General features: G+C 66.5%; 3 protein-coding genes across 3 annotated transcripts in view; 2 read left to right on the top strand and 1 right to left on the bottom strand.

Moving 5' to 3' along the window:
* The window catches only part of H696_02449 (hypothetical protein), a gene marked incomplete at both ends in the record, with an annotated part of 8521 nt that extends 4985 nt beyond the window's left edge, over positions 1-3536 (top strand). The window contains 4 exons of the mRNA XM_009496353.1: positions 24-1260; positions 1450-2678; positions 2824-3280; positions 3393-3536. Coding sequence (XP_009494628.1) covers positions 24-1260; positions 1450-2678; positions 2824-3280; positions 3393-3536 — 3067 coding nt within the window. The remainder of the gene's footprint in view (positions 1-23; positions 1261-1449; positions 2679-2823; positions 3281-3392) is intronic.
* Positions 3537-4753: 1217 nt separating this feature from the next.
* On the top strand, positions 4754-7820 carry H696_02448 (hypothetical protein). Its single transcript, XM_009496352.1, has 7 exons — positions 4754-4923; positions 4999-5141; positions 5240-5253; positions 5363-5504; positions 5762-6020; positions 6126-6717; positions 6908-7820. Exons 1-7 carry the CDS (start codon positions 4793-4795, stop codon positions 7547-7549), a joined length of 1923 nt encoding a protein of 640 aa, XP_009494627.1. The 5' UTR covers positions 4754-4792; the 3' UTR covers positions 7550-7820.
* Positions 7821-8169: 349 nt separating this feature from the next.
* The window catches only part of H696_02447 (hypothetical protein), a gene marked incomplete at both ends in the record, with an annotated part of 8582 nt that continues 2559 nt past the window's right edge, over positions 8170-14192 (bottom strand). The window contains one exon of the mRNA XM_009496351.1: positions 8170-14148. Within this exon, the coding sequence (XP_009494626.1) occupies positions 8170-14148 (5979 nt within the window). The remainder of the gene's footprint in view (positions 14149-14192) is intronic.

The raw sequence follows: 14192 nt of genomic DNA, 5'->3' as shown, positions 1-14192 counted from the left end.
CCTCCGTCCTGCTTAATCTACAGGCACTTCTTGGCGAGCTTTGTCCTGCCATCGGAGTCGCAGCAAATCGATCGTGTGGTGGCCGCTTTCGCCTACCGCCACTGGCAAACGTCGCCCCTGTGCTTCGCCGATCCGGACGCCGCACACATCCTGGCCTTCGCCATTGTCCTCCTGCACACGGACCTGCACAAGGCCAGCAGTCAGGCGGCCGGGTCCGGGGGGGCTGGCTCTGGCGGGCAGTCATCTGGCAGCTCGGGCCCCCCGATGCCGCGCATGCGCCGGTCCGAATTCCGGCGGAATTGCCGCGATGTGGGCGGCGGCGCTCGCGGCGGTGTCGGTCGTCGTGTCCTCAACGAAATCTACGAGAACATCCGCCTGACGCCCCTACGCTTCCCGGGATCGGCCACCGCGCCTGGGGCCGCCGCCGCTGCTCCTGCTGCTGCTGCTACTGCCACCGCCGCCGCCGCCGCCGCCGCCGCCACCACTCCGGGCCCCGGCAGCAGCCAGCCCCCGCCCCCGGCGCACGCGCCTGCTCAGCAGCCTCACTCCCAGCATGACCCTTCGGTGCTTCGGCACTCGTCGGCCTCGTCGGCGGCCCCCTCGATGCCCACCTCCAGCAGCTCGTCCATGGTGTCCATCTCCACCATGGCCAACTCCTCGCCCTCCTCCTCGCCGCCTCTGTCCGGGTCGTCCTCCTGCACACTTCCCCTGACGGCCGGCATGGCGCCGCCGGTTGGCACTCTGGCCGCGGATCCGGCCATTCCCACCGCCGGCACGCCGGTCCAGTCGGGCGGCCCGAGCACGGTGCCCCCGTCGATGGCGGCACTGACCAAAAGCCGGCCCAGCTCCTTCACCGGGAGGCTGTTTGGCGGTGGGCAGCGCACCCGGTCACAAACCTTCAGCTCGGATGCCACCATCGCCACCGCGGTCACCACTCCGGCCACTCCGTCGGCCGGGGAGCCGCCATCTCCCTTGGATGCCCCTGTCTCGGATCTGCCGGCTGCCTTGGCGGATTTGCAATCCGCCGATACCCCGGCTGCCCTGGCCGCGGCCACCGCCTCGGGTGGGACCATCCGGCGTCGCCGGTCTCTTGTTCGAACCATCCGGGATTTGACCTCCTCCTCGTCGTCCTCCTCCTCGGTGGCATCTTCCTCGGCCACCGATCCGGCCGATGTGCTGACCACCTCGGTAGATCTGACCGCCACATGCGACTCGACCCCCTCGCCGGTGGTCAGCCCGACCACCGACGAGGAGCCAACCGTACATGCCCCCCCCCCTGTTACTCGGCCCTTCCACCTTGTTTGCCTTTCTGGCTTTCTCTCTTTCTCTTTCTCTCTCTCTCTCTCTCTCTTGCTTTCCCCCCCCCCCCTTACCCCACCCCCTTTCGCGCCTGATGGTCCTCGCCGTTTGCCCTCATGTCTGACTCGCTTTTCTCCCCTCCCCACTTAGTCCCTTGTCATGTCCTCTCGGCCGGTTCGGCCTCGGCCCCTTTCCATGTCGATTCCCCCCTCGCCGCATGTCCTGCTCAGCGAGCCCGGCAATTGCCCAGCCGTGACAGCCCTGCCACCGAGCACCGACGCCTATCTCAAAAATGTCCCCGCCCCGAGCAGTGTCTACCAGAACTTCGATGACCCCATCCTCAGCCAGCCGGTACACGTGAAGCATGAGCTGGATGAGGATGGCCAGAAGCGCCGGCGCGGTGCTGGCGGTGGCCGGTCCTGGACGCGCATGGTTCCGCGCCTGGTTGATGGGTATTTGGTCCTGCTCGACCCGAAGTTCGTGGCTGCAAGCGTGGGCCAATTGCCGGCCCCGGCGTCCGCTGGGCCGGATCACATCCGGTACACGGTCCCTGTGGCCCTGGAGCCGGATAGTGAGCGCGAGCTGGCCGAGCAGCTGGCCATCATGACCATCGGCCTGGCCGAGTCGGCGACCAGCTTGCACCAGCTCATCACCTCGTCGTATGTGGATCCGGCGCCGTCGGTGTCGAAGCCTCCGCATCCCGCGGACCGGGCACGTTCCCATGAGTCCCTTCTGTCTGGCGGCAGTGCCGGTGCCGGTGCCGGCGTCGGAAGTGGCTCGGCCCCGGCCGCTGGCGAGGGGAAGAGCAGCCCTGCCCCTTCAATTGGGGCTTCCTCTGCGGGGCCGGCATCGCCGAACTTGGCCCGGCGCCTGTCTGACTCGGCCACCACCGGGGCGGCGGCTGGCGGAGCTCCTGCCGCCGTTGGGGGCACCATCCCCCCGGCCACTGGTGGATTGGGCGGCCCTACTTCGCGCGGGCTCAGCACATCAGCCAACAACCTCGGCCCGGCCGGCAACACCGTTCAGCAGCGCTCCTCCTTCCTCACCTCACAGGCGATCTCCTCCTCTCATCTGAGCCTGTCGGAGGCCGACGGTGCGGCTTCGACCGGGTCGGCCCTGCCCCAGCTGACTGGGCAAATCCTGCTGGAGGCCGGGGTGCCCTTGGAGCCGCCGGTCATGCCGGCTGGCTCGGTCAACACGCTCCTCAGCCCGCTGCCCATCATCCAGGCGTTCTCCCTGGGTGAGGCCATTTGTCTGGTCGGGTCCGAGGCCTCGGTGGTCCGGTCGCACGCCAAGCGCGCGCATGTGGTTCGCCTGCGGGCCGCGCGTGGTGTTGAGATCCTGCTGGATGTCGGTGATGAGGCGGCCTGCCAACTCTGGTGCGCATGCCTCCCCCCCCCCCCCGCTCCCCCGCTCCCCCGCTCCCCCTTGCCAAACCACTTCCTCCTCCCTCTTTCCTTCTGTTCTGACCTTCCCCCCCCATCTCGGCCCCTCTTCCGGCTCGGGCGATGGATTCGATCACAGGGTCCGTGCACTGAACCGTGTGGCCCTTCATGTGACAAGCCTTGCCTGTCTCCTGGGGCATGTTTCAACGGGGACCTATGCCTCAGTGTGCCCGTCAAGCGCTGGCGCCTCGGCCTTCCTGTTGAACAGCTTCTCGCATGCTCTTCTGTCCGGCTACCTGTCACAGAAGTCCATGGGAAGTCTCAGCCGCTCGAAGCCGAATCAAAAGCTGGCGGCCTCTGTCAAGCGGTACTCACGGTCTTCGGTCCTGCTGCAGAGCCACCTGGCCACCGCGCCGACCATTCAGATGCGCCTCTCGGCCATCTTCCGTCGAATCATTGCCCTGGCGCCGACGCATTCTCAGGCGGTTGTCACGTACCGCCTATCGCTGCTAAGCGAGTCGGCCGTCCTGGCTCCCGGTGGAGATGCCGGCATGTCAACCGCCGACGGTCTGGCTGCCGATGAGGCTGACGGTGATGTGCGTGCTCAGCGCGTCCCCTATCTTTCTCCCCCCCCCCCCCCCCGCCCCGTGTCGCCGCGTATCTTAACCCTTCCATTGTCCCGTGTCATCGTTCATGCGAAACGCCGAGGCCGAGCACCGGCGCCTCCGCACATACCTGCGTGTGGGTCCCGAGTCCGCCGGCGGCGGCATTCATGGCGTTATCACCCATGCGGCCATCGAGTATGGCCTGCACGTTGCCGCCGGCGCTGGGGCTCTGGTTCTGTCGAAGTAATGCGGCTATGGTTGTGGCCATGGATATGTGTGTGTGTGTGTGTGTGTATGCGGGCGTATTCATTGATGTAAATATGCGCGCGTGTGTGTGTGTGTGTGTGTGCGACGACGCCGGCGTCAGTCGCGCACAACATGTGCTGCTCTCCCTCTTCCTCCTTCTCCTCCTCCTTTCCTTGGCGGCGGTCTAGGAGGTCCATATTCGGCGAAGCGATGGCCCTACCACACCCCCTCTCCATTTCCTCGTCCTTCCTCTCTCCCCCCTTCCTCCCCGATCATACATGGGGTCCTCTCTGTAGTTTAGTCCCTTGTCGAGTCTTGCTGCCCCCCCCCATCCCCTGCCCACTTCACCGTCTTCTCTCCCTGTGCTATTCCCACCACTGGCCCTGCGGTCCCTCGGCGTCACACGCCAGTCAAAAGAGGGAGGCTAGGGTCAGCCAAGGGGAAAAGCCAGGGAACAAACCACTCGCGCGGGGGGAGCACACATCATACATCCCCCTCTCGATGCCCGGTGATTGTGCGTGGATGATGGTTCTGTGTCCCTCTGGCCGTTCTCTTCCCCGTCCCATTTCTCTGTCCTTGTTGCAGCTCGCACCTGCCAACGAACAGCTGTGTCACTGTTGACAGCTTTTCGGGCTATTTTTCTGCTCTGCCCCCACCCCCCCCTCCCCCTGCCCCGGCGGATGTCGCATTCGCCCAATACACCAGTTCCTCCCTGAGACCGAGAAGAAGAGGGAGCCGACACGGGGGCACAGAAAGGGGGCCGCTTCTGCCTGGTGCTTTTAACAAATTGGGCCTGGGCTGGTTAGTGGAGGGGAAATTAAGCCCACGTTGCGGTCGGGCTAACGAACATCGGCCCGTGCCATCTCACCCAGGGGGGCACAGCGACAGTGACCGCCGGGGTGTGTGGGCGCTGGCCTGACGGCCAGGATGCGTGAGCGGGATCGATCGGGCCGATCACGCTCCCGGGTTCGGGCACCAGCGGCTCCCGAGGGTGCGGCAAGGAAATCGCCGGCGGGGATGAGCAATCTGTTTGTTTGTTTTTTTGGGCCAGCGGCCCGGGGACCTCTTTCGGAAAGATGCGCACCTTTCGCCCGTCCCTCCTTCCCTCCCTCCGCGCCCCCCCCCCTCCTCCTCTTCCCCTTTCCATCTTCCCTTCAATCAATCCCCTCCTCGCCGGCAGATCCCTCGGACCGGTCGCTTCTCCCCCTCCCCCCCCCCCCCGTCCCCTGCCCGAAGCTACTCTGGGTCTTGGTCACCATGAACATCTCTACCACGGCCAAGATCGCCACGGCGGCCACGGCTCTCGTGCTAGCCGACCGGTTTGATCAAAAGTACCAAATCTCAAATGACTTGGTCCTGTTCAAGCGCCTTTTCCCGATGAAGTTCGAGTACGCCCTGCTTCTCCCCCCGACCGGGCGCGCCTTTTCCCTTGCATGGTTTTGTATGCTGACATCCGGCCCCAGGGTCCAGGCTGCCTTCAAGGGCAAGTGGAACATCATCGACGGCATCTGGTACAAGACCCTGCGCAAGTGCCCGAACAAGACATGCATCATTGATGCCACCCCCGGGTCCAATCGGTCTATGACCTACCTTGATGTGGAAAAGTGTGCGTGCCGCCCTTGCAAGGGTCCTCCTGCTTCTCTCAGCGGCCGCTGATGCTCCAGTTCTCCGCTAACCCGATGCCAATCCCCACTTGCCGGACAGACTCCAACAAGATTGTACGCGTCCATATTGCTACCTGTCCTGCTCCTCGTCTGCTTTTGCTTCTCCGCCGTCTCTTCGGCCCACTGAGGGAGGTCTGCTCTAACTGGTGGCTCGATATTAAAGGCCCACTGGGTCATTGCCGCAGGCATTCCGGTCGGCGAGGTGGCCGGCATCTTCTTGACCAATCGCATTGAGTACATCCCTGTGTGGCTTGGTTTTGCCAAGGCCGGTGTCACGATCGCCTTCCTCAATAGCCACATCACCGGTATGCGATCGCTCTCGTTCTCCCTCTCCCTCTCTCGCTCTCGCTCTCGCTCTCGCTCTCCCTCTCGCTCTCGCTCTCGCTCTCGCTCTCGCTCTCGCTCTCGCTCTCCCTCTCCCTCTCTCGCTCTCGCTCTCCCCCCCTTACCCACCCAGCTCTCACCCCCCTTCCCTTTGCCCCCTTCAATCGGCACTGACTTGACATCCCTCCCCTCAATTGGACTGCCCCGATGCCGGCTGCTTGGGAAACACCTGCACTAGGCCCTGGTCTCGAGCATAGCATTCGCATCTCCACCGCGAAGTGGGTGATCTTCGGCTCGGACACCAGTGCCGCCGTGGCCGACATCCTGAAGGGCTCCCGCTTGGCCGACAGCGGGGTGCAGTTTGCCTCGATCGATTGCGACATCCCCGGGACCAAGCATGTGGATAAGCACTTTGGCCCGCTGTCACACGAGGCATCTCCCATCAGCCGGCGCGCTTCTCTTGAAGGCAGCTCCAACTGGGGCCTCGTCTACACCAGGTGCATTTCGAGCCGTGCCAGCCGTTTGCCACTGGCTTCCCCTCTCCGCTCCTCTGCCTCCCCCTCCATCCTGACCTCTGTCCTTCTGCCGGCATTTGCAACTAGCGGGACCACCGGCCTGCCAAAGGCAGCGGTCATCCGCCACGCGCGCTTCCTCGCCGCGGCCTCGGCCTTTGGCCGGACTTTCTGCTTCCGCGAAACGGATATCCTCTACATGGTCCTGCCGCTGTATCACAGTGCCGGCGGCATGATCGGCGTGGGAATGGTCCTGCGCGATGGGGCGACCATTGTCCAGCGTAGCCGCTTCAGCGCGGCCGCCTTCTCTCGGGACTTGGTCCAATACAAGTGCACCGTGGTCCAGTACATCGGCGAGCTGTGCCGGTACCTGCTGGCCGCGGCCCCGGCACCGGAGGATCGTCAGCACCGCGTGCGCCTGGCCTTCGGCAATGGCTTGCGCCCGGATGTGTGGCCGCAATTCCAGGCGCGCTTCGGCATCCCGGAGATCGGCGAGTTCTATGCCTCGACCGAGGGCAATGCCAACATGTTCGTTCACACCACCGGTGGTCCCACTGCCCGGGGCACTGGCAGTGTTGGGCACATCGGTGTTCTCATGCGCCACGCCAATCCGATTCGCTTCATTCGCATCTGCCAAGAGACCGAGGTGCCGCTCCGTGGTCCTGATGGCTTGTGCATCGAGGTATGCCTCCCTTTGCGGTGGGCTTCCCCCTCGCCTCGCTGCCTCGCTCCCTCTCTCCCTCCCTCCCTCTCTGCCTCTGCCTCTGCCTGTGCCTCTGTCTTCAGGATATATATGTCGGCGATCGGCGGCAATCCCACTTTCTTTTTCCTTTCCCTCACTCACGTTCACCGACCTTCGGGGATCCTTCCAGTGTGACAACGGCGAGATCGGCGAGTGTGTCGGCCGCATCAACCCCGATGATGCGCTCAAGAGCTTCGGCGGGTACTACAAAGACCAGAAGGCCAATAGCCAGAAAATTCTGCGCGACGTGCTGAAGCACGGGGACAGCTGGTTCCGGACCGGAGACCTGATGAAGCGCGACACCGATGGGTACATCTACTTCATTGATCGTTTGGGGGACACCTTCCGGTGGAAGGGCGAGAATGTGTCCACCGGTGAGGTGGCCGCCGTTGTGGCCGCCGTGCCCGGGGTCCTGGACGCCTGTGTGTATGGTGTGGCTCTCCCTGGACATGAGGGTCGCTGCGGCGCGGTGGTCATTGTCGTGCCTCCCGGAACACCGGAGGACCACCAGCGCGTCCTGCGCGACGTGGCCAAGCATGTGTGCCAGACCCTTCCCTCCTTTGCCCGGCCACAATTTGCCCGGGTGGCCGTGGAGGTGGAGCAGACCGGCACATTCAAGCACCGGAAGGCCGACCTCCGGGCTCAGGGCGCCGATCCGGCGACTCTCCCCCCCGGCGAGGCCATGTACATCCTGAATCACGAAAAGGCCGAATACCATCCCCACTGTGTCGAGTCCTTCGGCCGCATCCTGTCTGGAGCCATCCGCCTGTGAGGGACCGGCGAAGGCAAACCACTGACAGGGAAACCCGATCAGACCGCCGAGGAAGGCACACCCCGCACCGCCCGCACGCTTTTCCATTTCCCTTCCGCCACCACACACACACACGCGCACACGTGCGTGCGTTCTCTCTCTCTCTCTCTCCCACTCGTGCCCCAATTTTGTCTTCCTCCGACGGTGTCATGAAAATATACACATGCCCGTGAATGACCGACCAAGGAAGCAGTGCGTACTCGTCCCCCCCTCTCTCTCTCTCCCCCCCTCCTTCCCCTCCCACAAGGATTGTGCCGGTGTCATCCTCTACTGTGCCGAGCGCGCCACCGAGGTGGCTCTCGATGCCATCCAGTGCCTGGGTACGTGCAGACACTTTATTTCGCCGTCCTGCAGGAGGCTATAGCATGCAACAGGCTGTCTGATACCCCTCCCCCCCCCCCCCCCCGCCCCCCCCCCCCTCTTCCTCCTCCCCCCCCCCCCCCCCCCCCCCCCCTCCCCCCCCCCCCCCCCCCCCCCCAGTCCCATCTTGTCGAATAAGAGAGAAGGAGGAAAAGGACATATATTGGCAGAGGAAAACTCAAGGTCGAAAAAGCAGGGCGCAATGCAGTACACGCCTGAAGTCACTCGTTGGCTGGGCTGCCGGCCGGGCGAGGAGAGGTCACCTTGCCATCGGCAGGCACCGCCTTGGAGGCGGGCGATGGGAGAGCGGTAGATGACTTGCCGGGCTGGAGATCTCCCCCACTGGCGGCTGGGAAGGCCGGCTCGACGGCCGGAGTGCTGGCAGGGGCAGCGGCAGCGGCGGGGGCGGGGGCGGCCGGGACAATGGTAGCCGGGGCAGCGACTGAAGAAGGCTCCGCGGCCGGCGGAGTTGCCGCCTGGGCTGCCGCCGGGGAGGCGGCAGCATTGTCTCCAGTGGTGTCGGGCATTGCCGCCGCAGCCGGTGGAGAAGAAGAAGAAGAGCTCGGAGCCGGGGCGCTTTCTGAAGAGGAAGAGGAGGAGGAAGAGGGGGCTGGCTGCATGATGGCATCCGCCTTGGCCGGGGAGGATGCGCCAGTCGACGAAGCACCAGGTGCCGGAGAGGCGCCTGGGGCATGGGGAGCATCGCCGGCACTTGGCGGAACGAGGGCGGCCATTTCCACCGGCGCCGGTGTCGAGCTGGACGCCGGCATGGAGGTCGCCAACGAGGCCGGCTTCTCACTCTTGACCTGGACCGGTGGGATTGACGTTGAGGCCGGTGTCTTGACATCGGGATTGGAGGACCCGGCCACGCTGGCGGTGGCCGGCTCCGCCGTGATGGAGGAGCCACCCCCGACCGTCGAAGCGGCAACAGCTGGCTCCTCGACAACCATCGGGGTCGGCTCCTCGGCAACCGGGCTGGCTTGCGTGGGCTCAGCAGCCGCCGGCAGGGCGGCCAAGAGCGAGGCCATCTTCCGGCGGAAACGCCCAACGCGACCGGTGGTGGTGCCGAGAGCCCGCGTCGCGGCGGGCCCCTGCAAGCCCGGCGAGGCCAGCAGGAAGCTATCCTCCCCGCCACCGACGAAGAACAGCCGATACGTGTTGAGATTGATCTTGCAGGCCAACGAGCTGGCCGAGCGGACGGCCGCCGGGGAGACCGTCGACCGCCGAGTCCAAGAGCGACGCAGGAAGGGAAGAGCCACGGGCGTGGCATCACCGGAAGTCGGGCTGCTCGGAGTCGAGGAGGCCGACGCGGCGGCAGCCGCCGCCGCCGGCGAACGGACAAACAGATCCACATACTCGGCCCAGTTGTCGGTGGCCGCACTGCCAAAGCGCACGGTCAGACTGGACCCCGAATCGGCCGTCGCAACCGCACGCGAAGCCGCCACATACAGGCCCCGGTCGGGGCCCCGATTCAGCGGACTACCCGAGCTGCTGGCGCCTCCCGAGGACCTTGCAGATTGTTGTTGCTGCTGCTGCTGCTGCTCGGAGGACCGCTGCAGCCAGTAGATACTCGGGCAGGTGCGACCCGGCCGCCCCGCCAGGGAGAGATCCACCGGCAGGACCAGGCCACCATCGGCTGCATGCTGGGCCTTTTCGAAGGAGGCCCGATCGAAGGGCGGGAAGATGGGCCCCACGGCATTGTCCGCCTCGACTGGCGGAACAATGGTCAGTGAGGACACCTGGTCCGGCGAGGCGCCGGTACGGCTGGCCGCCGTGGACAGGGCCTGCGCCGTGAAGGTGGCCGCCCGCGGGGGAAGCATGCGAATGAGCACCCGCGGCAGATCCGGCGAGGGAGTCGGCGGGGAGGTGGCAAAGCGCGGCTTGTACTCCAGCGGGTTGTTGTGCGTCCGGCGCGGGAGCTCCGGGTCCGAGGAGACGATGGCCCCCATGCCGACATGCCGCCGGGGAGGTGCGGCGGCCGCGGCGGCCGCCACCTCCGGGTGCATGGCCGCCACCGAGTCCAGCATGGATGTCGTGATGATGGGGCGGCTGGCCGCCGGCCCGGCGCCAAGGCCGGCCGCCGTGGCCGCGGTCGGCGACTCGCCACCTGGCCCGGCCGCCGGGGTCACCGGCGGGAAGAGGTAGTCAATGCGGAAGAGCGCGGTCTCGGATGACCCACGCACCAGGGCATCGGCCCGGGCCAGGTACAGTTGCAGATCCGACGAGGTGGGAATCAACCGGGCCAAAGTCGCCGAAGGGCAAGCCCCGGGAGGCAGGGTGCACCGGCCATCCCCATCGACCGACAGGCAGCATGTACGCGGCAGGCGCTTGAGCGAGTGCAGGGCATCCCGCTTGCGCTGCAGGATGGCCCCACCATTGACATGGGAATCTTCCCCCTCGCCGGTGGTGCTCTCGGACTTGACCCGCACGCCGGACTCCTCATCTAGCATGGAGCCGGCGGTCGAGGCCGGATCGTCGGCAGTCGAGTCGATCGAGGAAAGCGAAGACGTCGAGGAGGAGGAGGAGGAGGAAGAAGACTTGAGCGAGTCCGCCATGAGGGTGTCCTCCGACAGAGCGGAAGACCGGGAATTGCGAGTGTTCCGGCTCCGACGCGAGGCGCCCGAACCACCGGCACCGGCACGGCCACCGGAGGAGCTGCTCCGGCTGGAGGACGGCCGACCACCGGCCGCCGGCGAGGCGGCCCGGTCGTCATCACTATCGCTGCCGGCCCCCCCAGCGGGGTCGGTAAACTGGGCATCCAGCTGGGCGAGCTCCTCTTCGGAAATGTGAGCCTCAAAGGCCTCGGGCATCTGCGGCCTGCCGGAATGGATCAAATACAGGCCGACCAGCCGGCTGGAAGTGGCCGAGGAGGAAATTTGCACCGCCAGCCGGGCAATCAGCTGAATGACCTTGTCAACCGTGTGGATGGGATAGGCACGAGTGCCGAAGAGATCGCGCGCGGCCTCCTCAAAGCGACTGGTCTCGATGGTCGACTGAAGCAGCGAATCAATCAACCCCAGCAGGATGGGGTAGGGGTCGATCGGGTCCGGCCGGGGGGCAGGCCCGGCATCCGGGTCGGCACCGGGGTCCCCGCTGGAGATGGCACCGGTCCCATGGCCGGCGGCCGTCTGCCGGCCGGCCAGCTTGCCGCTGGTGGCCGCATTCCCGGCCCCGGTCACCTCGAAGCAGGGAGCCCGCTGGAGGCCAAGGTCCCGGGCCGAACGGTTCACCCGGCAGAAGCCCAGCGACTCGTCCAGGAAGATCAATGCCCCGGCGGTTTCCAAGCGGGCCAGGCGCACCACCAGCAGGAGGAACAGCCGGAAGAAGGAGTACAATGTGCTATCCGCGAAGAAGACATCGCTCAAGTCCCGCAGGAAGGACCCGGCACACACGCGCGTCAGAGACTGATTGACGAAGTCGCATGCGCATGGAAGCCCGGCCTGCGAGGCCGGGCACTGACGCGAGGAAACCCCGGTCGGAGGCCGAATGCCGGTGTTGCCGGCCCCGGCCCCCGGCGAAGCCCCATTGCTCCCGGCAGACAGGCCGTCCACCGAGCAGGAGGCCGTCACCGAGCGGGACCCGGCACCGGTGGGCCCGGCGCCGGGGCCGCCGGTCGACGGAGAGCCCAGAGGCGGCGTCGGGGCCGAGTGGCCATCGGCCACCGAGTGGCCATCGGCCGTCGCGTCCGACTCGGCATTGGTGGACACCGGCAAACGCAGGAAGACCGCCACGAAGTGCGTCATGAAGAGCAGCGCCCGCTCGCGATCATGCTGCTGGGCGCCGGACAGGCGCTCGCGCTCGCGCTCCAGCAGCCCGACCACCAGACGGAAGGCATCGGCCGGGGCGGTGCTCTGCGCCGGGTGGACCGGCCGGCTGACACCATCAGCCACCTGGGCCAAACGAACCGAGGCCGAGAGCGAGGTGATGGCATCATTGCCGACATTCTGCGGCCGGGCCATGTCGACATCATCATCGCCGAGGCAGATGTCAAAGTGCGGCGGGAAGGCATGCAGCGCCGCCGTGCCCAGGCCGATGGTGGCCCCGAAGATGGCGCTGCCGGCCCCGACCCCGGCCAGGGTGCCACTGGCCAGCGAGTCGATCTCCTGCAGCAGCGAGCGCGAAGTGATGTAACGCTTGTCCTGCTGCTTGAACTGCACGTGTTGGTAATCCAACGCGCGCAGGTGGTTCTTGGTGTAGGAGTCGCGCCAAATTTTGTTCCACTCCCGCTGGGCGCGCAGCCACTCGGACTCCTTGTCCCGCAGGCGGTCCAGCACCATGGGCACCACCTGGGCCGGGGAGTTCATCAATCCCTGGATGATGATCGGCGAGTGGTCGCCATAGATCCGGCCAATGGCCCGAGCATAGAGCCGGGTGCTGGTCCCGCCCAGACGCTCATCCAGGCGGAAGGCTCGGCGCTCGGCATCGGTCATCAGGTCCATCTGGCGCTTGACATCCTCCATGACCCGGATGGTTTGGGCATTGAGCTCCAGGATGTGATCCAGCTCATAGCGCTCATCCTCCGACCGGGAGGTGGCCTCCTCCGAGGGGTTCTTCTTGATGGTGATCGACCGGTTGTCCTCGCTGAAGCAGGGGACCGACACCCACACATCATTCAGCACCTCGGCGCACAGCTCATCCCGGCCGGAGCACCGGGGGAATTGGTAACGCCGAGGCAGCAGCCGGTAGCTGGGCCCATGCCGGGGGAGGCTCTCGGTGGCCAGCTGCCGGGGGCTGTCCACCAGCGACCGCCCGGCCACACCGTCATCATCCACCTCGGCATAATCGTCGGGATCGAGATTGCGCGCGTGCACCAGGTCCGGATCGATGCTGCCGCGCTGGCTGCGATGCGTGCCGCCGGACACCGGCGCATCCAGCTCCAGGCTCAGGAGAATGCGGAAGCTCCGCAGGAGATCCTCATACTGGCCGTGTGCCGAGCCGGTTTGCCCGGCGCAGCTGCTATTCAACAGCACATGGATGACCCGGTAGAGGTCCCGCGCGGAGATCACCTGGGCCGAGAAGAGCGACAGGCACCGGAGGAACTCATTGTACACCAGGCGGCCCTTGCCGGTGCTGAAGAGGATGGCCTTGGTGCGCTCCAGGATGTCGATGTCCAGGATGGTCGACCCGCCGGTCAGGGACACCAGCCCCGAGGCCGCCGACATGGGCAGGCTGCCCAGGGCAGAGCCGGCCGGCGCGGCCAGCGGCGTGGTGGCCGGCGTCACCAGCGGCCCCATGGCCTTGGACACATTGGCCGCCATGGCCGAAGCCGAGGCCAGCACCGCCCCGGACACGGAATTCGGCGGCAACAGGCCCACCGTGCTCGGGGTCGGCAGTTGCGGCTTGACATTCAGCACCGCCGGCGCTTGGGGAAGTGCCGGGCCGGCCTGCCCGCCGGGGGGCAACAAAGCCCCCGGCGCCGGGGCAAGATGGTGCCCAGCACCGGGCGCCCCAGGGGCCGGAGCCAAGTGGTGCTGGCTTCCGCCGGCAGCCGGCACCCCGGTGGCGGCGGCAGCGGCCGCCGCAGCAGCGGCCGCCGAAGCCGCCGCCGCCGCCGCCATACGCGCGCGCTTCGACGCCGCCGAGTTGGCGCCCGAAGGGAGGCCGCCAACCCCGGCGGCAGTGGCGCCGCGCTTCTGCCCGGCCGCCGCCGCAGCCGCCGCCGCCGCGGCAGCCGCCGCCGCCGCCGCCGGTGTGGCCTTGGTGTCGGCCTTGGGGCCCTTGGCGCCCGGGCCGGCCTTGGCACCAGGGTGCCCGACGGTGCTGGGATGCCCATCCCCGGCGGGGTCGAGCAGGAGCCCCACGCCACGGGCCCCGGCAAGATCGTCAACACCATCGAGCGACCGACCGGCGGAGGAGAGGGTATTCACGGCGTCCGAGGGCTCCAGCCCGCTGGGGCCGGTGCCGGGGAAGTCCGCGCCACCGGGGCCCGAGTCGGTCAGACTGCCAGGCAGGTCGCCGGACCCGGCGTCCGCCTCCGGGGCACTGGTATCCGGGAGGAATTGCGAAAACTCCTCCAGCAGATCCAAGTGCATGCTGAACAGGTGGGCCACTTCATTGCGGACGTCCTGGATGGAGCGGTTGTTCTTCTGATAGGTGTGCAGGATGTCGAGGAACTGCTTGTAGATGTCCGGCTGGTGCTGGAAGCGATTCTTGATCTTGTTGACGTAGGCAATGGCCTGGTTGAACTCAACCGGCTTGCGCTGTGAGGCGGGGGGAAGGGATCGCGGAAAATCGGACACTGCTG

This window comes from Fonticula alba, assembly GCF_000388065.1.
Source record: "Fonticula alba strain ATCC 38817 unplaced genomic scaffold supercont2.3, whole genome shotgun sequence".
Classification (NCBI taxonomy): domain Eukaryota; order Rotosphaerida; family Fonticulaceae; genus Fonticula; species Fonticula alba.
This window is presented reverse-complemented; position numbering and strand designations above follow the sequence as displayed.

Bases quoted from the DNA above. Each gene is read 5' to 3' on its own strand.
- H696_02448 (XM_009496352.1), top strand. From the start codon at position 4,793: ATGAACATCTCTACCACGGCCAAGATCGCCACGGCGGCCACGGCTCTC. The intron at 5,505-5,761 runs GTATGCGATCGC...CACCTGCACTAG, and splicing joins CCTCAATAGCCACATCACCG to GCCCTGGTCTCGAGCATAGC. The intron at 6,021-6,125 runs GTGCATTTCGAG...ATTTGCAACTAG, and splicing joins TGGGGCCTCGTCTACACCAG to CGGGACCACCGGCCTGCCAA.